The sequence below is a fragment of the Penicillium hordei genome (genome assembly GCF_028827395.1).
Source record: "Penicillium hordei strain IBT 12815 chromosome Unknown utg000002l_segment0_segment0, whole genome shotgun sequence".
NCBI lineage: Eukaryota > Fungi > Ascomycota > Eurotiomycetes > Eurotiales > Aspergillaceae > Penicillium > Penicillium hordei.
This window is the reverse complement of record NW_026623143.1, coordinates 92593-118915: the sequence shown is the minus strand read 5'-3', so window position 1 is coordinate 118915 and position 26323 is coordinate 92593. Positions and strand designations below refer to the sequence as shown.

Sequence of the window (26323 nt, the reverse complement as noted above, 5' to 3'; positions counted from 1 at the left end):
TCAGATCCTTTGTGTCTTTTTAAGGCTGACAGGAGTTGGGTGAATTTGTCATATTGCGAGTATTTATTAGAAGAGACAAGGGCGACGATAGAACATTTAATTGGTGGACTGGGATATCTATTCTCATGTAATTAACTTGAAACAAATATACATTATGAAGACAATCGGTCCATGTTCAATCTCTTAGAGCTGCTCCATATCTCTTAGTCTCAGCAACTTGTCAGTGCCCCACCCATAAAAAATCATTGTCGTTCTCTAGCGGTTGAACTCCGCATATCAATACAGATTACCTACCTCATTACAGAGATCTGATGCCTCTTGTTCCGTTGAGATCCGAGAGTTCCGATATCTTCACGTTCCATTGAGGGGAATGCGGGGTAGACATGACATTACTCCAAGATAAATCGGAGTATAGAGCGGCTTGGAGGGCCGAATGATTCACCGTGCTGGCCAATATGAGTTTTTCGATATAGAATGACGTCCTTCCCCGGGTTCCTTGCCGGAGGTCCTACTGCACATACATTGTAGGGGAAAATATCGGGATGGATTCCGGTTTCTCATTCAATCATCAATGTTTATGAAGTCGGTCTTGTCAAGCTCATCAAGTATAGAAGGACTTTGACTCAAATGCCTCAGGCATCCCACCATATGCGTTCACACTGTTCTCTGCAAGTGCACCAAAACGCTCTTTTGGCCGTACTTCTATACTTGGGGAATTATGGAAGTGTCCGATATCCTGTGACTATGACACTACGTTGCTACAATGTTTCTTTGTTCATAGTTGATGTAGAAGTAGAAATTCAAATGCATAAAGATCAGTGATATAAGTTAATTTCTCCCCATTGAGATATTTTTGGAGACAGGTGAAACACCAAGCCTGCTTGAATGATTGTATATGAATCAAACTCAATTCCTTCTCTACTGCACCTCAAGTAGAATTTGAGTTGTCCGCACAAGAGAAAGCAGCCGACCCGCCGGACTCGGCGTAGGAGTTGATAATCCCAACTACTGTTCCATAGGTGCCAGCAACTGTCAAAAAGCATCCAAATGCTATCACGAAGACACTAAAGCAAACCATGGGCAGCCACGTTCTCGACTTGTCTCTACCCGTAGCCCAATTGTCATACAGCCACATACAACCGTAAGGTTGGAAACATAGAATCGTTCCAAGCAAGGCTCCAATTAGGGAGACCAGAGCATCAAAGGCAGGAATTGTGCTGGCAATAATGTACGCAATCACGGTGACGGTGAAGGTACAACCAAGCCAGGAAAGCCAGTGAGTTGGGGTGTTGCTATTCAGATGTGGAGATCCACGGAGAAGGTGGACAAAGATGTACTTTGCAGGTATCTATACACATTATTAGTTGGATGTGCTATGATGGTTTTGCCTCTGTGGGCCTTACATGTATGACAATCGTCGTGGTAACGACCAACCCTGGCAAGGAAACGCCATAGGCAATTTGCTTCACCACCCCGCCAGCTGAGCCCAGAGCTGGCGAGGCAACATAGGAGCCGCAGTAGTAATAAATAACGCAGGCAATGGCTGTGTAGATGGAACTCACGCAGGCCTGGCAGATAAGCAAGGCTGGTGTGTATTGGCGAGGGTTGCGCATCTCCGATACAATAGCGAAAAACCCAGGTGTGCCCGAGAACGCAAATGTGAGATTAGAGATCGCGGTAATACCCTTGACAAAGGATGGATTACCAATGATCTTGAAATCCGAGGACCAGGGCGTCCGAGTCTGCAGTGCAGAGGGAGGGCGGTCTTGGACGCCAACGGCGATAGACACGGTCAGAACTAGAAGAGAATTTAAGGATAAGCTTCAAACATGTATATGGAGAAAAACACACCTGCCGCGAGAATGCATGGCAAGCCGACCCATGCAAGCCAGGTGATACGACCCAGTGTTCTCACACTACTAGTAGCGAATCCAAGTATGGCGGCAATGGCAGCGAAAGCCGCAGTGCATATACCATGAGTAGAAACCGAGTTTAACCCGATGCTAATTCCAAGTATACCAGAGGCGCTGACAAATATATAGTCTGGATTGTCAGTAAGATGGCCTATATATTTGACATTTGGGTTCACTTACACAGGCAGAATACAACGGACAGCACCCAACGACCAATTGGGCCAAACATCAAGGCTCCAGCATCATCGATACCATAAACCTCCCGATGGTTTAGTTTGAAGGTACCAATCACATAATCAGACCACGTAGTGATCCCACCGATGGCAAGTAGGCAAATCACGCCTGGAACAATCCCCAGGGCATCGAAGGCACTCGGAATGGAGAGAATTCCCAATCCAATCTGAGACTTCATCATCAGAATCACAGTTCCTAGAAAACCAACCTAAAGAAAGGTCAGCCTGGTGTGAGGGTGACTATGCAATTCCAATTCGTTAATATGCACATTGCGGTAGTTTGGCCCGTCTTCTGTGATTTCTCCAAACACGACATCGTGAGTCGTAGTTTGTGTGGGCTTTGTAGCAATATCATCTTTTGTTTCGTCTGTCGGCTCGTCCTTGGGTTTATAAGCTGGCATGATCAAGGTTGATGCAGAGTGTAAGTATAATTGCCAGTCCTTTCGAGGGGTCCCTGTATATTCCCTTTTATAACCCGCAAGAAAGTATTGTACATTCTCGACCAATGAGAGCCAATGCCGATTCTATTACTCGTTTCAATTCTAGTTCTATATAGATCCCCACATTCCCCCTCACCCCCCGCATCTCCCTGAAGAGATTCCTGTTATCATTTCAGGGGGTGAAGTGTGACTCGGGAAGTAACCCGAATAGTTCTATTCTCTACAAGAGAACAAGGGAGATACCACCAGGTCAAAATTACCACCCAACAGGGACAAATCGTCTGGTTAAAGATGCTATATTATTAACCAACGCCGGGGCCAATTTCAGATTCTCCATCTTCAGGTCATCAATCACAGTATATAATATATGAAAATCACCCTAAGCTTCGAGTTCTTTTAGGTATTTCACAATTTACTAGAATATGAGGACCTGTGGGATTGACGAAAACGACCGCTTGTCTTGGGTCTTCAAGAAGAAATAGCTGACTCGTCCAGGATGATGCACTGCATTGCTTGAATGTTGGGAGTCTTGGCCGACGGGACAAACGAAACCTCAAACTTCCGAGCTTCAATAACTTTCAGACCAGCCGTCTCCATGAGAGAGGCCGCATTGGATCCAGAAATTCCGGATAGGCCGGCCTTCTTGACGGCTTCCATGAGCCGGGAGTACCATTTCCAGTTATCGCTGAGGCATTCGTCGGTACCGACACGATATAACTTCCAATGCAGGTCCTGATGCTCTAAGATGCCTTGGTCCTGAAGCATGAGGCTGGCAACCTGGAAGTACTTGTGCCAGTCGTTGATAACCAGGAACAACATGCGTCCAAAAAAAGTAGCTAAATGTGTTTGGTGCCAATGCACCACGGCTGAGGCTGTCCGCCTGCTTCTTCATGTCCACATCTATAATATTACCAGTCTCCCATTGCAGATTAGACGAGGCAGCAGCAAGTGCAGGTGCGGGAACAGGAGTAATGTCAACACCGACCACTTTTGCGCTGGGGAGCAGAGCAGACATTAAATGGTTGCAACACCAGTTCCGCAGCCAATATCGGCTGCCCTAAAGGCGTTTGTGACATGACGGATGTACGCCAAAAACGGAGCACCACCAATCATGGCCACAATGGCATCGGCTTGCGCATCGAGTCGATCCTGCTCAATGGCGCTACAGAGCATATATTAGTGAAGGGCTCAATTCAGCTTGGGTTTTAAAAATTCGCACTTATTGGGGAGGAAGTATGACGATGATGATGTGTTGTGATAGCCGCGTTCCATAGTCGTGGCAGCCATGGTGGGTTGATTTTGACCAGGTAATGAATGAATGAATGAATGCTGTTTGTCTATTCTTGCAGAAATTGTGCAAAACCACCAGAGTATGGCTACAAGGCGGCTTAGTGTATTATAATTGCTTTTGAGCATGGGCGATCCATTTCAAGCCGGCTGGCCTAGGTATGTTGACGGAGGGTTTGGTGGAGCCTAAGTTGGTCTAGAATCTAAGTTGGGAAATACTCCGGACTGGGGCTGTTCGGACCTGGATCCTGTTTACGGTCTTGAGTGAATTGCAGCGGTAGATACTCACGGGAATAATTCAATTTGCCCAGTTAGGAGAGGGTTCCAGATGCCGATCAACGCGAAGTCCGCTCCAGGTCTAGTCTGCCAGCCCGATTCCAGCCCTTTTCCAGCCCTTTGTCCACCCTCCGAGTACATGAAACTAGGTGTGTATCGGCTCATTTCGCTCAATTTCTTCTGCTAAGTAATGCAAAAAGAAGTACCACACTACTGGGGCCTTGTTTAGGTCAAAGGTGTATTAAATGATTCATCCGGCGCTGCACAGTTCTCGTGGCATCTTCCCAGCACTGTGGTGGCTACTTCTATATTAGCCAAAATCGATCGAGCAAACTGATCTCGCGAAATCATAGAAGATCAAAGCAAAGTCAGCGAAATGCAGTCGCTGGACGACAGCAGCAAGACCACGACTCCGGTTATCGCACCAGCAGACCAAAAAGCTCAGAGCCCACCGAGCACCGAAAAAAACAGTTACGAGGTCAGCTAGGAGGGTGGTGATACAGATCCTCTATGTCCTCGTAGCTATAGCACCTTGAAGAAATGGCGTATCGTTCTTGTTATTTGTTTTGTCAGTCTGTGCATGTAAGTTACGCACGATCAAAGCAACTGGCCCAAGCTAACGCAACAAATTCAGGACATGCGCTAGTTCCATCTACACCGCGACATACCAGCAGATGGAAGCAAGGCTAGGCAACTCAAGAATAGTGTCTGTTCTTGGTCTTTCCCTTTTCGTTCTCCGTATCAGTTTCGGTCCTATCGCTCTTGGCCACCTCAGCGAGTTTTACGGTCGGCGACCCATTTACATCATTTCCTAGACGATATATGTTATTTTCATTATACCACAGGCTGTCTCTAAGAACATTGGGGTGATTCTCGTTTTCCGTTTCCTCGACGGCTTCGCTGACAGCGCTTTCCTCGCCGTGGCTGGAGGCACCATTCACGATCTCTTCGACAGGGCGCAACTACAACACCCGATTTCTATCTTCTCAGTGTAGCCATTTATCGGACCCAGTCTGGGTCCCCTGATTGGCGGTTTGACCTGTTCCTATCTCGATTGGCGATGGACGTACTACGTTTTAATCATTTGGTCTTTTGTTTTGTGGTTGGCAATCATCTTCCTTGTTCCTGAGACATTTCGTAAGCTTATGGCCGTAATCCTTCAAGTCCTGTTCCAAACTAACATGAGCTAGATCCGGTTCTATTACGAAACAATGCGAGAAAGCTTCGAGAAGAAACAGACAACGAATGGTTTGCTCCTATGGAAAGAGCGCACCGGTCTGTTGCCCACACAATTGGCAACTCCATACTCCGACCATTCCAGTTTCTCATCCTTGAACCCGTGTGTTTCTGCCTCTGCATTTTTACGGTACTCTTGCATGGTATTCTTTACTTATTTTTTGACGCTTTCCCGCTGGTCTTTGTCAACAATCATGGTTTCAACTTGTGGCAAGTCGGTCTATCCTTCCTAGGAATTGGTCTTGGGATGATCCTGGCTGTTTTCATAAATTCGGTTTGAAAAAATGCGCGAAACCGTCTTGTGCACAAGAAAGAACGAGAGACGGGTATCCAAGGTGCCAGCGAGCCCGAGTTCCGGCTTCCTGCTGCTATGGTAGGCTCTCTGATTGTGCCTGTTGGCATGTTCATGTTTGGATGGACAACATTCCCCTGGGTGCACTGGATTTCTCCTATCATAGGCTCTACCATCTTTGGATTTGGGTAAATACAAGCTATCGAAATGCAAGAGGAAAAGGTTCAAAACCTGACGTAGTGACACCAAACTAGGGCATTGCTGCTGTTTACCTCTATTTTCGGTTTTCTTGTAAGCCATCTGGACTATACATTTTTTTTAAAAAAGATTTGTCTTTTGAAAGGTACAACTGACAGAAGTTGCATCAGGTTCACGCTTATCCAACGTACGCAGCGAGTGCCATGGCCGCAAATGGCTTCATCCGATGCATTTTTAGTACGTATATGAAGGCCGTAAAATGCCATGACGTTGGTTTTCAGCATAAAGCTAATCTGAAACCGTAGCCGTATTTCCGCTTCTCGTCGAGCACATGTTTGAAGGGTTAGGATACCAATGGGCGTCATCATTGTTGGCGTTTCTCACTGTTGCCATGATACAGTTTCCGTTTCTCTTTTTCCGCTATGGCAAACTTATGAGAGGCAGAAGCCGCTTCGCTAAGAAATAGTTGCTTCTAGCCAAGCAAGTATATGCATGATAGCTAAATTCCACCGCTAATTTCATCCACTTTTAGCTTTCGTTGATCGGCACATTGCTGCGCACCGATTTGAGCGGGCAGCCTGTGTGTGCGGAGAGTCCTATAAATAATTAGCTCCTAGAGTGGTTATTCTAATACAACAGCTTCATAGCTATAGCAATATATTTCATGATGTCATGCACCAGGGTCTCGCATGTAAACGGCGACTGGCCGATAACCTCGAGGTCGTGACAACGTAGTGGAATGGGATGACAGGTGACTAATTGAGCCTAAACTTGCTACTAATAACGCTAAGTACCTATGATTCACTAACTTGCTTCGTAGCTCGAATTTTCGATGCTAAGCCTACGGATGTTTATGATTTCGACATGTGTTTTCTGAGTGTAAGGATGTTACTGTAACTGTTTCTGTGCTTCCCTGGACAGAGCTCGATAATTCAACATATTTTCACGAAAGAATTTTCAAGTAGAACGATTTATTAAGTTGTGTCTTTTTATTTTGGACGATTTCCTTTTCCTTTTCAACCATTGGGCAATTTACTCTGTATGTGCCCTTATTCTTGTTATAAAGGACGATTCGGATATTAGTTAGCATGAAGCTACCATGATATAATTGGCATATATCTTTGCGTTCAGAGTGTTACTGGTCCAAATCAGGTTGATAGAGCAAGAACGATGTGTTCAAGGGCCAATAATGAAATTTATCAGTGGAACAATATGGACAATGCTCCAAGCTTTGGACAGCCCAGTGGCGGCGAGCGTTTGGCGAAATATGCTAGGATGCTTTTTAGCTCAACTTTTCGTAGAGCCTTGTCGTGTATATGCCTCCGCTTTTCATGTGTGGCCAGCAGTTTCTCCCAGACAGAACAGCGTACCAGTTGTTAGCCCTGAAGGAAGCTTCTAGGTCTGTCTGCCTTTTCTGGTGTTAGGCTACCAAATTGAGCGTCTTTGATCATTGGACACACTATACTCCTGGGACTCAGATCCTTGCAGTTTGAAGGCAGATGCAATGCATCAGAATAGAAGAGAAGGAACCATAAACAGATAGTCAGCCTCTTTCTCCAATAGTTTTACATTGAAAGAAATACCTAGGATTATCATAGTTCATAATGCATTGAAATATAGTATGTAAAAGAAGAGCTTGCAATAGTCTCAAATCAGTACACTGTCAAACAGCTCACAGCCCCATTCTTGAGAACTTCAAATAACAACCCCGGGAACCCAAAAAGCTCCGTGTTGCCTAATCCCCCATCTTGCCCATCGGAACCACTCCGAGGACCTTTGGCCGTGCTCTCCTCCCAGCCACCGAGGAACTCAACACTGCTCTCAGGGCTGTCTCCCCAGCCACGGTTCAGCACCATTGGCCGTTGTAGAGCACGCTCCTCGCCGGGGCTGGCGTAAGATCCTTTCCAAGTAGCGCGCAGCCGCTCTGAGACTTCGTCATAGGGTGACTCCGAAGTCAGACTATCCCCAGATTCATCTAATGGAATTAGCCAGCGACTCCGGCGGTGACGATTAAACGGATAAGACCCTGGGACATTTCCATGAAGAATAATCTTTGTCACTGTCAGTTGGGAAGATGGTGGCTGCAGTGATGGATCTGGGAGCCCTGAGGCGGGAAAAGCAGGCCCAGGTGTTGTTGGATACGAGATGAAAGCATCGAACCCATGGTGGAAGTAGTTCAAAAAGTATTCTGCGGGCAGTGAGGTGGGGTCTCCAATATTGAAGGTAGCCATCTCTTCGTCAGAATCATCAGTTACGCTATTAGTGGATGAGTGATCACCGTCCGGAATCTCGATTCCTCTGCCTGGAGAGGGACTTAGGTGCAGGTCCCCACCCCCAGTTGCACGATGAATCGAGATTCGGCGATCGTTCTTACGGTAGATTGCGTCAGGTGGACCGAAGTCAGCAATCAAGTCCTGGGGAGTCGTCTCTCCCAGTGATATGTATAGTGGAGAACCCGTCCTGCGAACCACTTCAAGTTTCCCAGCACCCAGAACATGCCACTCCTCGATTTCATCCGCCAGGGATTCTCGGGATTTGCCAATCAAAGCCGACGAGCGTGGGTACTGTGTCTGTTGCGTGAACAACTTGGCTCTGACCTCAGGCCATGACGACCCTTGGAAGACTGACATGGATGTGGCCGGAAGGGCGGCTGAGGAGGATAATAACGCTACAAAATCACACTGGTCGGACCAGGCAGAGTGCTGAAGAGGGAATGAGAATGCCACCCCGGGATATGAGAGTACGTAGGTGCCATATGGCGACTGAGGATCTGCCGGTGGTACATATTCTCCTGGGTATGAGGGACCAAACAAGCGATTGTAGACGTGCCGGAAGCTGGGACCGTGCGTAGACAAGGGTTGTTCTGCCGACTTCCCACCTTTGAGGACATCCTGATTTTTGTATATCAGGTTCACTCGAGAGAAGTCGAGAACTTCGATCAAACGGAGCCTCTGGTCAGGACCGTCAAATCGAAGGCGCAGGCCATTTGAAGGTAACTGCAATATCACCGGTTTGCGAAGCGGATCTGCGGGGGAGTAGGATAGGTCGATGGCGGGATAGGTTTGAGGATACGATTTGACGCGGGTGAGGACATTATGAAGCGAAGCGCCCAGGGCTTTGTAAGTATTAGCGAGGGTAGCTGAAAGGGTTGTGAGACTAGACAAAGAGACATACTGATAAACCCAAGTCCTTTCCCGGGGAATATCTGCGCCTGCGTTGGGGAAGTAGAAGTAGTCATAGTGATCTGTCTGTTTTCATGACCCGTCAACTATGGGTGGACGACAGTCCATGCGATAGTCGAGCTATGCTTATTAGTTTAAAGGGGGAGGGGGCTAGAGGGTGCGGAGGTGTAGGGGAGTCAACATAATATGAGGGGGGGCCGATAAGAGGGCGATGACGATAGCGCAGCCGACCGAGTCATGTGAGAGGGGGAAATGACTGGATTATGTAAGGTTTGTTTATGTTTTCCCGTTTGAGACGGAGCTCCACTGATATACACAACGCTGAAAGACTTCGACACAGTTGATAAAAAGATCAAATCGACTTTCAAAATAACCCTTGAATATTACTGCAAACCCCAAAATTACACTCCAAGTGTCACATTGTCAACATGGCCGGCCCACCAAGGCCCCCGTCCACCCTCCCCACCACGAGGAGGTCGGGTTTGCGCCAACCGGTTCGGCGAGCAGGTTCGGCAGTCCCAGAACGCCATGCACCGCCGGGAGTGTCTACACCATCAGTCAGGTCCTCTACAATGGGTGCACCGCGTGTGGCAAGGAGCCCCGAAAAGTCGAGCGCTCCGAGTAAGAGGAAGGAGAAAGATTTTGAACGAGAAATCAACGAGGACACAAGCATTCATGTGGTGGTGCGCTGTCGCGGCCGCAGCGATCGCGAGATCAAAGACAACAACGGTGTAGTCTTGTCAACCCCAGAAGGTGTGAAGGGCAAGACCCTCGATCTCTCAATGGGACCGAATGCGGTTTCAAACAAAACATATGCTTTCGACAAGGTCTTCTCCCCCGCCGCCGATCAAACCACTGTCTACGAGGATGTTGTTGTGCCGGTCCTCGACGAGGTTAGTATAGTTACCACGTACAGAATCAAAGGACCGCGCTAATTCCTTGCAGATGTTGGCAGGTTACAATTGCACAATCTTCGCATACGGACAGACTGGAACGGGAAAGACATACACCATGTCAGGTGACATGACTGACACATTAGGCATCCTGTCCGACGATGCAGGAATTATTCCACGCACCCTTTACGCCTTGTTTCACAAGCTCGAGGACACAGAAAGCACAGTGAAATGCTCCTTTATTGAACTTTACAACGAGGAACTCCGTGATCTTCTGTCATACGACGACAGCACCAAGCTCAAGATTTTCGAAAACGAGAAGAAGGGAGGACACAGCACAATGGTTCAGGGCATGGAGGAAACCTACATCGACTCTGCGTCCAGTGGAATCAGACTGCTTCAAACAGGCAGCCACAAACGCCAAGTGGCAGCGACAAAATGCAATGACCTCAGTTCCCGAAGTCATACAGTTTTCACTATCACAGTTCTCACAAAGCGCACGACCGAATCTGGCGAGGACTATGTGAGCTCCGGCAAGTTGAATCTAGTTGATCTCGCGGGTAGCGAAAACATCGGACGGAGCGGTGCAGAAAATAAACGAGCAACAGAGGCAGGCCTCATCAACAAGAGTTTACTCACTCTTGGAAGAGTGATCAACGCTCTGGTGGATAAGAGCTCGCACATTCCTTACCGAGAATCAAAACTCACGAGGCTGCTACAAGATTCACTTGGAGGCCGAACAAAAACATGTATCATCGCCACTGTTTCGCCCGCCCGCAACAACCTAGAAGAGACCATCTCTACCCTGGATTATGCCTTCCGAGCCAAGAACATCCGCAACAAACCCCAGATTAATTCTATTATCTCCAAAACTAAGCTTCTGCGTGATATCGGGATGGAAATTGAGAAGCTTAAGAGCGAGCTCATTGCCACCCGGCATCGCAATGGTGTGTATATGACGCCTGATGCGTACGAAGAAATGACGATGGAAAGTGAATCGCGGCGAATCGTCAACGAAGAACAACGTGCCAAGATCGAGTCGATGGAGGCAAGCCTTCGCCACAAGGTCCAAGAGCTACTTTCTATCACGGGCAACTTCAACTCATTAAAGCATGACAATGAGGACACTCAATCCAAGCTCAAAGAAACGCGCGAAGTTCTCAACGAAACAGAACGGTTTTGGAAGGATACCCAGGAGAAGTTGGACGAGGAAAAGATTGTGCGGAAGGCCCATCAAAATACGGAAAAGCAACTTCGTCACATTGGTGCCGGCCTAGTGACTACTTTAAACGGTACCATTCAAGATGTGAATGGACTGCACGCAAAATTGGATCGCAAAGATAATTTGGAGACTGACAACCGCCAAACCTGGCAGGCCTCAACCGGTGAGGTATCGCATGTCACAGAACGGGTGGATGCTCGCATGCAGATCTTCCAGACGCAGCATGCGAAGCTGCTCGAGGAGATGTCTGGCAAAATCCACCAATTCGTGGATCATGAACTGGACACTGTGCAGTCTACCCGCTCCCACCTTAAGGATATTGATGCCTCATTTGACAAGGCCGAGGCAGAGGCCAAGAATAACACCTCCACTGCCCACAACGAGATGAATGAAGTTCTCGAGGAGATCAAGGTCCTTCGAGAAGAAGTTAAGTCCAAGGTTGGCGAAGGCCTGAATGGCTTGTCAGCTGCTGCTGCTCGGATCTCCGAAGAGGTTATTGGGGAGTTCTCGGAGTTCCACTCCCAACTTCACTCGTCATACAGCACACTCGGTAAGGACTTCAAGACCATGTTCGAGGATATGACAAAGCACCTCGACGAACAGAAATCTGAGGTCCACAAACTACGTCTCGAGCTGCAGGCAGCTAACCGCCAGACGGTGGAGGCCAATAGAAAGGCTTCATCTAATCTAGCACAGGTCCTGGAAGAGGAACATGCGAGTGCACAAGCCGAGCGTGAAAATCTTATGTCTCACATTCGGGGACTCCTCGAGGACTCAAGCCATAAACAGAACAACCGTCTCAAGGGTAAATTTGATAACCTTCGCACCGAGATCTCGGCATCAGGCGACTCTCTTGAGCAAGCGACTGCGCAGCACGACAGACATATTGATGAATGGATTTTCAAGGAGGAACAGTTTGCCAAGGACATCACTGCATCCAAGGATGAAATCAAAACCAGGATGCAGAATGATTGGGAGGTAAGACTGCCTGACATCTTTGGGCTGCGAAATGAGGCTAACGACAGTAGACTTTCGACCAGCGTAATGCCTCAATTCATCGGGCAACGGAGTCTGTGCACCAGGAGACTGTGCGGATTGTTGATGCTCAAATGAGCGACATGGGTACACAAATGGAGGCTCTGGATGACTTCGTTGCGAAAGCACGGTCCCAAAATGGCCGCTTCCATGAATCGCACCTTGGCAGTTTGAATGCCATGGTTAAAAATGCCCGAGAGGCCCGCTTAAATGTCTATGGACAACTCGATGGGCTCACTGGACGAGTCGAGCAACTCCAGAACGATGTCGATATACATACCGAGAACCTGGAACAAGCTACTGCACCTCTACACGCTGAAGTCCGCCAGCCACTTTTGGAAATGCGGTCCAACATTCAGAGCCACCCCCTGAAAGAGTATGTCCCAACAGGTATAACCCCTCAGAAACGACGGTACGAATACCCTTCGGAGATGCCTCAGACGGAAGCTCACGACGGTCTTCGCACTCGACACCGGACATCCAAGCAGTTTACCGCTCTGCCATTCAGTGAGGAGGAGCAACAAGACTCCCCGGCTCCCACTTCGCCCCAGGCTTCACCACCCAAGAAATTCGTGTATAATGATACCCCGGAAGAGGTAGGCCATTCTCTTCCATCATCCGTAGCCCCACCTTCCAACACTGGCCTTAGAGAAGTCGACCTAAACATCGCCAGACCGGTCGTGTCTGATGGCGACGATGCACTACCTCCCGCCAAACCGGAAACCCCCGCGTTGGCCACATCCGTGGACCTGGATGAAACGCCAGAAAAGGAAGAGCCAGAACCTTCCCGCAAACGGCGCCGCTCGAATTCAAACAACATTCCCGAAACCAAACTCCCCAAAACCATGCTCTCGAAAAGAATGGCTGGCATGAAGGAGGGTCGCGAAAACATGCCCCCCTCAGCCATTGCCAGTGGCCGAAGATTCAGAAATCGCACCTCTGATTAGGTGGATTCTATGTTATTTTCTGCGCTTTCTTTCTTTCTTTTTTTTTGCTCTTTTCTGACAATTTTTGATACCCGATAGTCGCTGGACTTTCCATTCTGGGTTGGAGTTTTTGGCTGAGAAAACATGTTGGGTTGGACATTCTCCTGTATCTCTTTTTTTGTCTGAGTGCCATAGAAAGGCGACTGTACTTGGCGTTTCTGGTTTGGCTACATTTATATTCCTATAGGGATGTCAAATTCGATCTTAATATCATACTTGATCTCCCCATTTGGATTGATTCGTCTTGTATTCAAAGTATATTCATGAGGTTCACCCGGCACTAGCCTGTTGGTAGACTATATTTAATACAAGTGCCGAGGGTTTTCCCGTGAGGCGCCAAAAACAGGAATAATGAATCATCAAGAGTGTTCCGCCTCATGTGCTGCAGCATGAGCGGCACTGCTCCCCTCCCCCTGAATAGTCTCTTCAGCTGTGTCTGGAGAGAAGGGATGCTGCACGTGTTCTTCCTCGTCATGTTCTTTTTTCGAATCTGTATCCTCCGCAGCATCAATAATGACCTGCAACTCGCTCATCCGCTTCGCAAACTGATCCATCATCTCCTCAAGTGTGCTCTCCTTCTCCTTTCCACCCACCTTAATCGGCAGTCCACTCGTGCCACGGATCTTCAGCATCAATCCCTGTCCTGGTAACTCGCCGGGATTATTATTCTCAAAAGTGGGTGCCGGCACCACTTCCGTGTTGAGGACCTGCCATGTTGATGAGAAGCTTTGCGCCGCGGTAACGCGATACTGCGGGTGTAGTTGTCCCTGATCTTGTGGGAGTGGGGAAGCGTTCGCCGGCGACGTGGATATGGACATTGTGCCAACCCCACCTTTGCCTGGTGCTACTTGTTCGGTTATCGGACTAGTTTGCGCCGCCCCAGGTGCGTGTGGTGAGGGCTCTACATCGAGGATGACGTAGTTATCCCGGACGCCTGGAACAGGCGGTGGGAGTAGGGCGGTCTTGGCTAGGTCTGGGTCGGAGGGGTCTTTGATCTCGTCCGGGAGATTGGATGCTTGGGTTTGCGCGATCTGGTCTTTCCTGGAATCGGATAGAGCTTCTTGCTGTGCGGCCAAACTACGTAAGGCTGCCTCTGTCACGATATCGGTGTCATCGTCAGAGAATATGTAGTGGACCGTTGGGTGGTGGTATTCTGAGGTGTGGGCGTCTTCGATCAAGGTGAAGAATGGCTGGAATGCGGGATGTAATAGAGGTTGTTCTTGGCCTTCTTCATGGTGGTCTTCAGGTCCATCCAAAACTGCATCTTGGGAAGGCGATTCAATTGTTCTTGGGAGTTGGTGGGTTTCGTCTGTTGATGGCCGGCCCTCCGGCAGTTGCCCTGTTGAGCGTCGATCACTTGGCCGCGAAGAGGCGGTGTCAGGCTGAGAGGGTATTTCCTTGTGCAAGGACTGCCGGGATGAGGAAGTGGACAGGGGAGGATGATAGGGAGAGTTGTTCAGAGACATCTCCATAAGCCGAGGCTACATCATTCTGGGGAAGAGCTCGGGATAGGATGAGGTTCTGTATCGCGTGCGGAGAGCTTCTTATCGATAGCGCCACGTGACGATCGGACGAAAAGTAACAGCAGCGTGTAGTTCAACTTGTACCTAGGTACATGTAGTTATTAAATGACTTTTATGTTGGTAAATGTATTATCTCCTAAGGTATCGCCTTTATTCTCCATTTTCGAAAATGATAGAATGGTACTTAGTGGGTTGATTGGGTATGATCTACATTGACCTATGTATGGCAAATATATACATCGACCTTTCGAACATCGAACACTACAGACAGAATGTTCCTAGGCAATTGTAACAACAATAACCTACACCGAAAAGTTAAACTACGCATGAACAATAGTCTTCGTAGTAGGAATAGCCTTGTGCTGTAAGAATGAAGTGTAAACTGAGATCCATTCCCACATTGACCAATTGATCAAAGTCTCTCCAACCATGGCATTAATTTGATGCTCAGTTGAGACTGAGGTCCCACCAACTCTTCCAATCAAAATTGGAATGCCCGATAAAAACACAAAGGGGTATCTCGAATTCGTCCGACAACGCCTTGATAACCATTGATGAGAAGGAGAAAAAAACACACAAATTATACCGTTATTCCTTGTCCTTCCATTCGAATTCTGGAGACAAGTTAGCTCGATATCACTCGGGCAATGTAGAGAAAGCATACTTTGTCGGCACATTGGACATAGTCCTTTGGAAGACTCCAGGTCAATCCAGGTCATCAAGCAATGCTGTTTTGAAAGGGTTGATCAGTCCAGTCCTAGCTTGAGATGTTCATTCCGTAGCCTTACCATGTGAAACGCGTGATTACATCTCCCTTGCACTATAATAGTCATCATAGTCAGTATTCAGCATGGAATTGGGAATAGGAAATGTCACCCACCAAGCGCGCAGTCGTCACCAGGGAATTTGCAGGTTGGACAAGTGCCATCAAACTGAACACGACAGATGCCACACACTTCATCCTCTGGAATATTCCAGTGCCATGTAGCAACGGCATTCCATTCTTTAATGGCGACCTTCATTGTGGAGTGGGATAGTGGATAGCCAAGCTGAAGAGGTGAAGAGAGGGAAAACCATCGGTCAACACCCGACGCTTATCTCTTATCGACCTTATCACATGTTCTCCGCACCATGGACCTCCACATATGCCGCCATAACACGCAATAGTACTCCTCTTATTGCTCTTCCCTGCCCTTCCGCTTCCTCTTACTCGCTGGCCTGACTTGCATTTCGCATATCTACCTAAGCTTTTGCTACCTCGTTATGTAAATTGGTCTTTAAAAGGCTCCTTTTCTCTCTCCCTCCACTATGGCTTTCGCAGCCAGATCTTTTGCTCCTGCTCGTCTCTTCCGCCCCAACATGTCCATCTCCACAGGGCTCCATACTCAGCGCAATGTTTCTTTTTCTTCGTATCTGGTGACACCAAAGCAGCTAAATGAAGCCCTCAAGAAGAACCCCACGACAAAAATCTCAACTTCCCCGCGGGTGATTCCCCTCTGTGCAGCATGGTTTATGCCGAACGACCCAGAAGGTCGCAAGGGAATTGACTCCTTCCGCAACTCACGCATCCCCCAGGCCCGATTCTTTGACCTTGATGCTATCAAAGATCAAGACTCACCCTATCCACACATGCTTCCCACTTGCGAGACCTTTGCTGAGGCCATGAGTGAGCTGGGGATCCGTCGCGATGACTCGGTGGTGGTTTACGACACTGCCGACGTGGGAATATTCAGCGCACCCCGTGTAGGCTGGACGCTGCGCGTATTTGGTCATGCTAATGTGCACATCCTCAACAACTATCGTCTCTGGGTCAAAGAAGGTCTTCCGACTGAGAGCGGCGAGCCAGCAGTAGTGGAGAAGTCCAAGTACTCTGTTCCAACATACGACTCGCGACTAGTGATCTCCTTCCGGGAGATGAAAGAGTTGGCATTTGACTATGGCAAAGAAGGTGCAGAGGAAATAGAGATCCTAGATGCACGGTCCTATGGTCGCTGGGCTGGAACCGACCCCGAGCCGCGCCCTGGCCTGTCATCGGGCCATATCCCTGGCTCCAAGAGCCTGCCCTTCCAAGAACTGCTGGACCCTGAAACAAAAGCCTATCTCCCTGCTGAAGACCTGCGAAAGGTCTTTGAGGCCCACAAGGTGGATCCAAACCAAACAATCATCAGCTCGTGCGGTACTGGCGTGACTGCCTCCATCATTGAGACAGCCCTGAGTGAGGCGGAATATGGTGACCCAAACCTGCGTCGGGTATATGACGGCAGTTGGACGTAAGTATATAAAAGTTTTCCCTGTAATTCAAATGTTGCTACTAGTACTAATATGAACATCGAAACTAGTGAGTGGGCGCAACGAGTTAAGGAATCGGATGGCCTCATCAAGAAGGTGAAGTCATAGGCCGGTATGATGGCTCTGGAACCCTTTTCTTCACGAACATGATCGTTTTTCTTTCTCTTTCTTTCTCTTTACTCTTAGACTGTATCCCTCTTCGATATATAGAAACCCTCTCCCTTTAAATTCGGGCTTGTTCCTGAAGCCCGCTTAGTCATCATATTTCCATCTCTGCCCATCGCATCATTTCTTAAGGTGTGTTCTTTGGCCCCAAGCAGATTGTATTGTTACAAAGATGCTGCAGATGGAAACATCCTGTCAACTGGATTCTCATCGTGAGTGAAAATAATCCCGGCTTTATCAACCGACATCCCACTCCTCCCTCTTCCCCCCCACATTCCCAGGTCCCTCCATCACCGAACCTCCTTCCTCAGCTCTAGGCCCGTGCTGACCGGCCCTGATTCAGTCGCGGTTGTCTACATTTCTAGTCTTCCGATATAGGGCGGTCTTTGACCTGTATCTCTCACTCACTACGAATACACGAATACAATCGTTCAATATCTGCCATGTCGACCGGACGCAAGGTCTTCCGATGTGCCGTGGACGAGACGGCCTTGTCCACCAATATTAGCGAAATCAAGAAATGGACCACTAATGGCGCTATCGATCTCGTGGTTCCTCTTTACAGTGAGTATCCGGATGTTGAGGATACTTTGATTGCCTTATTTCAGCGCGCCTGCCGATCTAACCATTGTTCTCTGATTAGCACTTGAACGACTCCATGCGCTGAAGCGAGCGGGATCACAGGTCGCCATCAACGCCCGCGAAGCAGTTCGCTTTCTTGACCGGGTCACTTCCGGCAAAGATCACATCGCCGCCGACCGAGTTGTCCTCCAGGGTCCCATGGAGCAATACGAGCGCTGGGAGGAGGCCGAGAAATTCTTCCTGCCGGAGTTCGAAGAGGAGCCCGAGGTAGTTGACGAGGCACTTAGCAATAAAGAGCCAGCGACTGAACCCAGCGCCGAGGATACTTTGACCAAGGACGAGTCGGATGATCTGTCGCAGATGCTTTTGTCCAAGCTGAACTTCAAGAAGGACCCAGAGGCTGTGTCGATCACCTCCGTCGGCACCCCTAGCGGACCTGGATCGCGAACATCCTCTCGCAGCTCCCGTACCAGCCCCGAGTGCGCCCAGCATGAGTCCAGCAATGGAACAGCCAAGAATAACAAAACAAAGAGCAAGCCTTCTACCCACCAGCGCACCATCTCCGGATCCGTCATCCCGACCGCGCCGCCCGCTCTGCGCCCATTGCTGAGCGCCCTGCTCTGGCGGTTGCATACCGGCCCCGATGCCGAGAACTCGACCAAGACCTGCATTCTGATCTCCAATGACCGTGCAACCCAGGTGTGGGCTCAAAAGTTTGGCATTGGTGTCAAGAATATTCTGCAGCTACGCACCGCTATCCAGTACGAGGAGCGCGAGTACAAAAACCGCTGCAAATATGTGGAAAAGACTCAGACCCAACCCGCTGAGCCGAAGACCTTATTGTCCTACGAGGAAGAGAGCGACGAGGATGAGCTAGTGTTCGTCCCCCGCGGTCGTGGAAAAGGAAATCCCCGAGGTGCCTCGCGTGGTGGGGGTCAGCGAAAGGCTGCTCCGAAGGCTGCCGCGAAGGCTGCGCCACCTCCTGTTGAGCCTGCTATCACCGTGGAAGTTCCTACCAAGCCCATCGACCCGGACTCTTTCAGCCGGTCTCTGGGTGGTGCAACCAAGCCGCACACTGTAGACTTGAGCACCCAGCAGGCTGCCGCCGGCGCCACCGGTGCCCCCCGCGGTAATGCTGGAGCCTCTCGCCGCTCATCTAATGGTCGTCGTGGTGGATCCTCGCGCGGTGCACGGGGCAATGGTCGTGGCCGCGGTAAGCTCTGGGTTCCTTGATTAACACGAGCAGTACGGTCTACTCCACGTCATCTCTTGATGATAGTAGACCGGAGTGTTTTGTGAACCAATGCATCCAGAACCGGGTAGGGGTGTCTCTTTTCTCTTTGCTGGACTGCAATAACTCCCCCCCAATGTGGGGAATCTGGATCTAGTGATCTGTCTTACTGTGATTGCCTGCAGAGTGTGTCTTTTCCCTCTTCCCCCGGCATAAACCATCCCAGAACCCCGGCATGATCGGATCTCGGACACGAAAGGACATGAATCCCATGGTGGATCCAACCCGCGGCTGTGATGAGCTGCTTGGATATGTCTACTTCGGAAAACCTGTGCCCCCCTTTCCCCCCCTTTTTCACCCTTTTCTTAGGAGACGGAGATGGGAGATCGTCAAATTGCGGAGACGTTGAGACGGTTGCTTTTCTTTTCTTTTCTTTTTTTTTTTGCGCTGGGAGATGGTATGATAGTGGATTGTATCTTTTTTTTATTTTACGATCTACTAGTATCCCAATTCCAGATTATCCATATTATCCCAGTGAATTCAATTACTCTTCGACTTTTTTTTCCTGTTGTTGTAAGTAAGTAATTGTTCCTATGATGTCGATGTATAGACCGCCGCTTTCCCCGCGTGATTGTCCCACGGGACATCACTTGACTTTCGCCTTCACAGCATTTAAGTACTTCATTCCTCCCATTCCTCTCTACTGATCTCACCTCTTTACAACGCTTGGAACACTTTGAAATATCATTAATTGCTACAATGTCTTCCATCGAACAGTCCCTTCCCCCAACCAACGAACGTCGCAACTCGCTGGAGAAACACCTCCAAACCCGCCCAGAAATACAGGACCTCAAGAACCGCCACATCCTGCTGGACACCAATGTAGCTCCGTGGGTGTCTCCGGGAAATTTCCCAGTTTCTTAAGATATGATCGTTAACACAATCACAGAGCCCTTCAATCCGCCCGCCAGGAGCTCGACCGCCAGCGTGCTACAGACAGTCTGAAGAAGAACCTGGAGAAGCGGCCTGAGAAGGACGAGCTGATTGAGCGTTTGTTTCCCTTTCTTTTCTCCTTTTCATTCTAATTTGATATGTTCTCATTTTCTACTTTATTTTGTACCTGAGGCTGGTACCTGGGGTTCCTCTCAGTATACTAACAACCCGGCAAGGTAATATCCTCCCCGCAACCTCTGCCGCCCCCGCGTTACAGGCTCATGCCCGTGAACTCGAGAAGCATATGCTGGCCGATAACCTTGAACATAAGATACAAAATCGGCCACAGCCTGAAGAATTGATTTCACAGGGTATTCTCTCCGAGGATGAGAACCCCCGCTCGCCCGTTTGATTGTGGCCCTGTGGAGTTAACGTTGCCATGGCTTTGGCTCTTGGGGCTATGAGATATGGGTAACACGATCGTTTTATGAGGGCGTTTTTCTTCTTTTATTCTTTGGTTTTTACCTCTTTTTTTCCCTTTTCTTACACCCAAGTTCAATGTTCAATGGTGTTTCTACAGTTTACAGTCTTTACCCTTCTGAACTGGTGATGTCACTGTGACGCTACCAGTATAGCAATGTCAAATAAGCAAATACGCGATTTCTATAAGAAAAGGTAGAAATGAGTCACTAATGAGGGAGATTGGGGTATGGACATAGTAAAAGACTTGATCAAATTAAATCTAGTTCCTGGCAGATGGAAAAAGCCATGCAAACCCTACCGGACCCCCCGAATTATAACGGACTACACCAATGCACAGTGGTCATTCAAAAGCCATTGATCATTGCTGGATACCTCATGATATGTTTTTCTTTTTAGTAGGATGACACCTCCACCGCGGCCGACAGATCAGGTGTCCATCCACTCGGCCTCTCACTCCCACGAACGACAATCCCATACGCCGCCCGCTCAACCTTCTCCACACTATTCTGCATCACATCCAGCTTCTTCGCCATATCCCGGAACATGTAATGCCGGGGTGGCACACTGAGCGCCTCAAACCCTGCGCGCATAGCACGTAGATCAACCACAATGCCACCCTCTGATGAAGCGACCGTCGATTTCTCGCTTTCGCTTGCTGTGTTCTCGGTCGTCTGGATAGCAGTTGCGTTTCCAGAACTCAGTGACAAAACCGCAAAGCGCATCATCTCTCCTGTGAGATCGTATAGGCCCATTAGGTAGTCTTCTTCTGAAACGAGGATTTGCGGTGGGATGCGGGCGGAGCACTCGGCGTGAGTGATGAGCGTTTGTGTGCGTAGGTAGTGGTCGAAGGAGATGGCCTCGATGAATTCTTGGATTCCGGCGCTGATTTGGCGCTGGTATCGCCAGCCATTGATGCCTAGTTGCTCGGGGACGACAGCCTCGAACAGCTCGCGGATTTGGTCGAAGCGGGTTTGGTTTTCTTGGGCGATTTTGGGTGGGAGGGGTTGGTTCGTTGCGCGGACTCGTTGAAGGGCGAAGATACTAGATATCTCTCAGTTAGTGACGCTCTTCTTTAGTTGGAGGTGAAGGGGGGGGGGGGGGGGGGCATACATCTTCTTGCTTAAGGCGGTAATGTCGCGACTTTTCTTGATGATACGTTCACGGCGATCATGGTGCTCGTCCAGCTCGTCGCGGAAGTTCTCAAAGATTGAGAGGATTGAAGGAGCTGACTCTGCTTCTGCCATTGTATCTTTATTTATATCCTTAGGATTTAGCTCGAGTGGCTGGCCTTCCCAGTCGCGTTTGGTACCCATTAGCAAAAAGTTGGGAGGTTGTTAAGTTCAGATCTCCTCATCTCCCCGATAAGATATGAGATGATCTTCGGTTTCCAGGCCGTCTACATCGTCTCTATCTATTGACATTTACAAGAGTCACGTCCGGCATTTTTAAGTGCTTTTGCTCATTGAAATAATTATTTCCACTGCTATATAGTATATGTACTAGTTCATTCAACGGCTCATTCAAACAACTTCGTGAGATGTTTGCCCCAGGTACCGGTATTTCAGAGGCTCACTTCCAAGGCCAGTAACGATGACTGTCTGCTCATCGCCTGGGACAATGTCAATAGCGTTGTCTCCAAGCAGTACCCCCTCTTGCTCCTCAAACACAAGACACTTGACCGGCTTGCGGGCACTGATCACCAACACCGCCTCACCAGATGTCCCTGTCTGTTTTTTAACCTCGACCTGTCGCTCGGACAGATTGAGATACTTCAGTGGCTGTGGCCAGTCGACATCCCGTGCTACAACCTGATTGTTCACCCACAACCGGGCGGCGAGGACATGCGGTTCACGCTCGGCGATGTGGTCGATAACACCATCAGTGATGATATCGGTGGTGCCATTCGCAGTAATGGTGATGTTTTCGTGTACGATAGGAGCCCGAATATCGCGGCCTGTGTTGACAGATAGGAATCGCAGCTCGACACTTCCTTGGACGGTCTTTCGCTGATTGCTGGCAATCCAAAGCTCGTACTTGCTGGTCTTGGGTGGTTGGGCATGTGCCACGCTCCAGTCGTGGTGCTCACGTCGAACCCCGACAGCGATTGGGTTCATGACCCGCTTGACGGCGTAGTATGCGGGCTTCGGCTTGAGGAAGTAGTCCACGATGGCCCATGAGATTGTTGGCCAGCAGTCGTTCAGCTGCCAGAGCAGTGCGCCGCCGCAGTGTCGCTCGTCGCCCCATTGCCGGCGCCAGCCTCGGTAACCAAACATCATGGTCTCTGCTTGCACAACTTGAGTCAGGTAGATGTAGGTCTAGAGATGTTAGCGTGTATCGATGGTCATCATGATGGTAGTCATACCTCGAGGTCTGTGGCGGTCCGTAGATTCTCCACGAGGTACGTCGCCAGTCTTCGTTCATGACCGTCGGCCTTGTTATGGAAGTCGATCACATGGGATTGGGGGAACTTGTCTTCCGGGTTCTCGACAAAGTAGTCAATAGTAGAGATGTGGGGGAATGCCTCCATTCCAAACTCGCTGTTGAACCGGCCGCCGAGAGTATCGAAGATTTGATATTTTTCTTGCGTTCCATGCCACACTATTCTGGTGATTAGCGCAATAACTCCGAGTGTGTTGGGGAATAAATACCGTTCCACTGGTGCATATCACCAACAGTGGCATCTGACGATATCTTGCCATCTCCCCATGGACTTCCAGGGTGGTAGAACGTGCCGGGTGAGTATTCAGCCACCACATCTGGGAGCAGCTTCTCATAAATGTATCGTGCCGGGAAATCTGTTTTCAGCCAGCTCTCCGGGTCTTTGTCCTCGTAGTTGTAGGTCAAGCCTTCAGACTCTGCAACCTGATAATCCTCATTGTTACCCGCATAGAGCACAATCGAAGGATGATGGCGCATACGCTCCAAATTGTAGATTGTCTCTTGACGGACAGACTCAAGCATCTTGGGCCATGTGGGATAATTGCCACATCCAAACATGAAGTCTTGCCAGACCAGCACTCCCAATTCGTCACAAGCCTCATAGAAGGAGTCATCTTCATAAATACCACCACCCCAGACACTTGCTCAACGTCAGCTAAATCCACGCAAATCCTAGACCAAAAAGACCCCCCCCCCAAACTTACCGAATCATCACTTGTCTGCCAGCCACCATAAGTTCAATCCACTTGCGGTATCGCTCGGCACTGATAGCAGGGAGCAGACTGTCCGCCGGAATCCAACATGAACCGCCGCAGAAGATGTCCATCCCATTAATTCGGAAGAAAAAGGATTTGCCATGCTTGTCCGGTTGTTGAACTACCTCGGCGGTCCGGATACCGAACTTCTTAGTTGCCCGGTCAACCTGTTCACCATTGCGAAGGAGCGACACCGATACGTCGTAAAGAGTCTGCTCGCCATATCCATGGGGCCACCACAGATCCGGCTTGTCGACTGAGAATGTTACTTGAGCGGTCTTCCCAGACACGGGGATAGTCTTGCTTGCAATCTCGTTCCCTTTTAAGCCTAAGCTAAACTGGGCCGTATATTCCCCATCCCCGACGCTCTCCACATCGATAACGGCCGTCACGTCAGCTGTCTGGTAGTCTGCAGAGAGCTGGGTTTGGGGCCACAGATTTGCTACGCGGGCCTGATACACCTCGAATCGAACGGCGCGCCAGATGCCCGCAGTCATCAACACTGGACCCCAGTCCCAGCCCCAGTGGTATTGGGCTTTCCGCACGGCCATTCGCGATGGATCGCCGTTGAATCCGACCCATTTGTGTGTTGTATCCTGGACTCGGAGCTCGCGCGCTTTGATGAGTGCACAGTCGAACTCAATCTCGAGTGTGTGTTCGCCCTCTGCTTCCAATGCTTTGGTTACGTCCACCCGGTGACCCAGGAACATGTTATCACTCTCCAGGATCACTTGTCCATCCAGTTTGACCTTGGCAAATGTATCGAGACCGTCGAAGACCAGGATAATTGAAGAGCCGGCGGGGGCGGATGGCTTCTCCACCACATTTCGGTAGACCCATGACTTCTCGTTGACCCAGCGGGCATCCAATTCTTTGAACCCAATATAAGGATCATCTAGCCTATTGGGAGAATACTGTTAGATTTGAAACATTTGGTCTGGGGGAAACAAAAGAGCTCACTTGTTGTTAGCAATGAGATCCTGCTGTACTACGGATGGGACCGTAGCTACTGGCAGCCATTCATCTGTATCCCGGTCCTTGAAGGACCAGCCAGAAGACAGGGAGTGCACGAGCTTAGCCATTTTGAAAAGCAATTGGCAATATGAAGAAAGTAGCCCTTGTCTGCCCCGGATTTATACATTGCTGGGGAACGACTCGTCCTTATCGATAAGCCCGGAGAACCCCTTTCCCTTTTTGGAAAGATGAAACTGGCCGTGTTCGAAAAGGACTAGTGTGACACATGACACTGTATTTTTGCAACTTATATTCTTCAAATACAATAAAACAACAGGAATTTGCAACTCTACAAAATTACAGCGGAGTCTCCCCACTATTTAGCAATGTCCTGGAATCCGCTGTGGTTGGTATATCTCGAGATTTATCCGGGAGCTTTGTTAGCCACGGCAAAGGTTCCGTCAAGCTCAAAATGCCATGCATTCCTGATGCCTGGCTTCCTTTTCCATGAGTTTCTGCTATCGTGAACTTAGCGACTCGCTGGACTGATGGACATGTACGGAGTATATCATATGCTCCCCCCCACCCCCTCTTATGCAGGCGGCTTCTTTCGCAGGCAGCTTCTTTCGGGCATTGATGGCCTACGCATTTGATTTATTATTACACTTATTGCAAATTACCGGTAGTATGCATGAGTGGTCACAAGTCACAACCGGACCAATGACCGTTGAACGTTGGCAGACAGTGGGTGTCCTTCATCCTCCTGCATCCTTCGGCATATTTTCATTATTCCACAGGCTTGGCATGTCCCATGATCACTTTCCTAGAGATCAATGGTCAGAGTGCGGAGTTTTGCAGAGTGCTTGAAATTCACTTTGCGCAGTTTGTCTCTCTTGATTTCTTTTCTCCCTTGAGAATAAGAGAAAATAAGGCGGGAACTCCTAACTGCCCCATGTCCCCATCTCGGGCCCTTGACTAGAAAGAGACATTGGCGCGAAATTATCTTGGCATCGGACCCCCACCGGCAAGTTGCGCCATACAATTTAGGCACGGCCCCTCCTGATACACAGGGTAAGCATAAGTGGACATGAGCACCAGCCCCTTGATTCGTGAAAATCCCTCATTCTAGGTGCCAGGCGTCGGGCTGAGAGCCATTATGGTATACTCCGTACGGAGGACACGGAGGATAGTCATAAAAATGAGAAAGTTTGACACTTTTGATTGGTGAAACAGGTTGAAATATCCGGTCAAAGCGAAAATTGGCTGGTACTGGACCACTGGACCACTGAACTACTGAACTACTGGACTCCCGGACTTGATCTCCTCATGCAAGAACGGACATGCACAGTGATCTTCCCCATATGATCGTGCAGTCCTGCAGGGCTCATGATTTCGCCAAAGTGAGTCTGGGGAAATTGCCCCTCACTTTGGGGAACCCATGCCACATCATGGTCAAGTACCCTGCCATGCACCTTCGGTGGCGTGTGAACAACTGGAAGCGAGATTGGAAATTTCCCGTGAATGGCAGACATCTGCACCCCTGTTCATGCTGGCGTGGCAATTCCCGGCTGAAACATTAACTGGGGACTGGAAACCCTAGTTGACCCTATACAGTGTCCCCTGTTGATCTTATATGCCGGGAGTTACTAATGTGGGAATCTTAATGTCAACCCGGAGGCTGAAGGGCCTTCTGTTTTCTTTCGCTAATAGATCTGAGAGAGAGTGTGTGTTCGTTTTCCCGCCAAGGAATAGTCCAAAGTCGTGGAGATCAGCCTA

The 26323-nt window shown here is 49.2% G+C and overlaps 12 protein-coding genes across 12 annotated transcripts; 4 read left to right on the top strand and 8 right to left on the bottom strand.

The window, feature by feature from the left end:
• Nucleotides 1-928: 928 nt before the first annotated feature.
• On the bottom strand, nt 929-2547 carry N7537_003366 (uncharacterized protein; the record flags this gene model as incomplete). Its single annotated transcript, XM_056894424.1, has 5 exons — nt 929-1348; nt 1404-1798; nt 1852-2043; nt 2094-2355; nt 2416-2547. 5 exons carry the CDS (start codon nt 2545-2547, stop codon nt 929-931), a joined length of 1401 nt encoding a protein of 466 aa, XP_056754172.1.
• A 295-nt stretch (nt 2548-2842) lies between these two features.
• N7537_003365 (uncharacterized protein) lies at nt 2843-3601 on the bottom strand (the record flags this gene model as incomplete). The annotated part of the gene is made up of 3 exons (XM_056894423.1): nt 2843-2867; nt 3134-3422; nt 3448-3601. The coding sequence occupies 3 exons, from the start codon at nt 3599-3601 to the stop codon at nt 2843-2845; spliced, it is 468 nt and encodes a 155-aa protein (XP_056754171.1).
• N7537_003364 (uncharacterized protein) lies at nt 3601-3873 on the bottom strand (the record flags this gene model as incomplete). Its single annotated transcript, XM_056894422.1, has 2 exons — nt 3601-3748; nt 3806-3873. 2 exons carry the CDS (start codon nt 3871-3873, stop codon nt 3601-3603), a joined length of 216 nt encoding a protein of 71 aa, XP_056754170.1.
• A 3654-nt stretch (nt 3874-7527) lies between these two features.
• Nucleotides 7528-9113, bottom strand: N7537_003363 (UPF0183 domain protein; the record flags this gene model as incomplete). The annotated part of the gene is made up of 2 exons (XM_056894421.1): nt 7528-8990; nt 9050-9113. The coding sequence occupies 2 exons, from the start codon at nt 9111-9113 to the stop codon at nt 7528-7530; spliced, it is 1527 nt and encodes a 508-aa protein (XP_056754169.1).
• A 372-nt stretch (nt 9114-9485) lies between these two features.
• On the top strand, nt 9486-13154 carry N7537_003362 (putative kinesin family protein (BimC); the record flags this gene model as incomplete). The annotated part of the gene is made up of 3 exons (XM_056894420.1): nt 9486-9950; nt 10003-12150; nt 12201-13154. The coding sequence occupies 3 exons, from the start codon at nt 9486-9488 to the stop codon at nt 13152-13154; spliced, it is 3567 nt and encodes a 1188-aa protein (XP_056754168.1).
• Nucleotides 13155-13552: 398 nt separating this feature from the next.
• N7537_003361 (uncharacterized protein) lies at nt 13553-14665 on the bottom strand (the record flags this gene model as incomplete). The annotated part of the gene is made up of 1 exon (XM_056894419.1): nt 13553-14665. One exon carries the CDS (start codon nt 14663-14665, stop codon nt 13553-13555), a length of 1113 nt encoding a protein of 370 aa, XP_056754167.1.
• Nucleotides 14666-15304: 639 nt separating this feature from the next.
• Nucleotides 15305-15738, bottom strand: N7537_003360 (anaphase promoting complex subunit 11; the record flags this gene model as incomplete). Its single annotated transcript, XM_056894418.1, has 4 exons — nt 15305-15330; nt 15381-15444; nt 15505-15536; nt 15597-15738. The coding sequence occupies 4 exons, from the start codon at nt 15736-15738 to the stop codon at nt 15305-15307; spliced, it is 264 nt and encodes an 87-aa protein (XP_056754166.1).
• Nucleotides 15739-16024: 286 nt separating this feature from the next.
• On the top strand, nt 16025-17150 carry N7537_003359 (sulfurtransferase; the record flags this gene model as incomplete). The annotated part of the gene is made up of 2 exons (XM_056894417.1): nt 16025-16986; nt 17056-17150. 2 exons carry the CDS (start codon nt 16025-16027, stop codon nt 17111-17113), a joined length of 1020 nt encoding a protein of 339 aa, XP_056754165.1. The 3' UTR covers nt 17114-17150.
• Nucleotides 17151-17613: 463 nt separating this feature from the next.
• Nucleotides 17614-18985, top strand: N7537_003358 (uncharacterized protein; the record flags this gene model as incomplete). The annotated part of the gene is made up of 2 exons (XM_056894416.1): nt 17614-17734; nt 17814-18985. The coding sequence occupies 2 exons, from the start codon at nt 17614-17616 to the stop codon at nt 18983-18985; spliced, it is 1293 nt and encodes a 430-aa protein (XP_056754164.1).
• A 757-nt stretch (nt 18986-19742) lies between these two features.
• N7537_003357 (RPEL repeat-containing protein) lies at nt 19743-20328 on the top strand (the record flags this gene model as incomplete). Its single annotated transcript, XM_056894415.1, has 3 exons — nt 19743-19873; nt 19933-20033; nt 20153-20328. 3 exons carry the CDS (start codon nt 19743-19745, stop codon nt 20326-20328), a joined length of 408 nt encoding a protein of 135 aa, XP_056754163.1.
• A 463-nt stretch (nt 20329-20791) lies between these two features.
• Nucleotides 20792-21643, bottom strand: N7537_003356 (translin family protein; the record flags this gene model as incomplete). Its single annotated transcript, XM_056894414.1, has 2 exons — nt 20792-21440; nt 21510-21643. The coding sequence occupies 2 exons, from the start codon at nt 21641-21643 to the stop codon at nt 20792-20794; spliced, it is 783 nt and encodes a 260-aa protein (XP_056754162.1).
• Nucleotides 21644-21919: 276 nt separating this feature from the next.
• N7537_003355 (beta-mannosidase) lies at nt 21920-24675 on the bottom strand (the record flags this gene model as incomplete). Its single annotated transcript, XM_056894413.1, has 5 exons — nt 21920-22714; nt 22762-22997; nt 23048-23478; nt 23543-24493; nt 24554-24675. The coding sequence occupies 5 exons, from the start codon at nt 24673-24675 to the stop codon at nt 21920-21922; spliced, it is 2535 nt and encodes an 844-aa protein (XP_056754161.1).
• Between the last annotated feature and the right edge of the window lie 1648 nt (nt 24676-26323).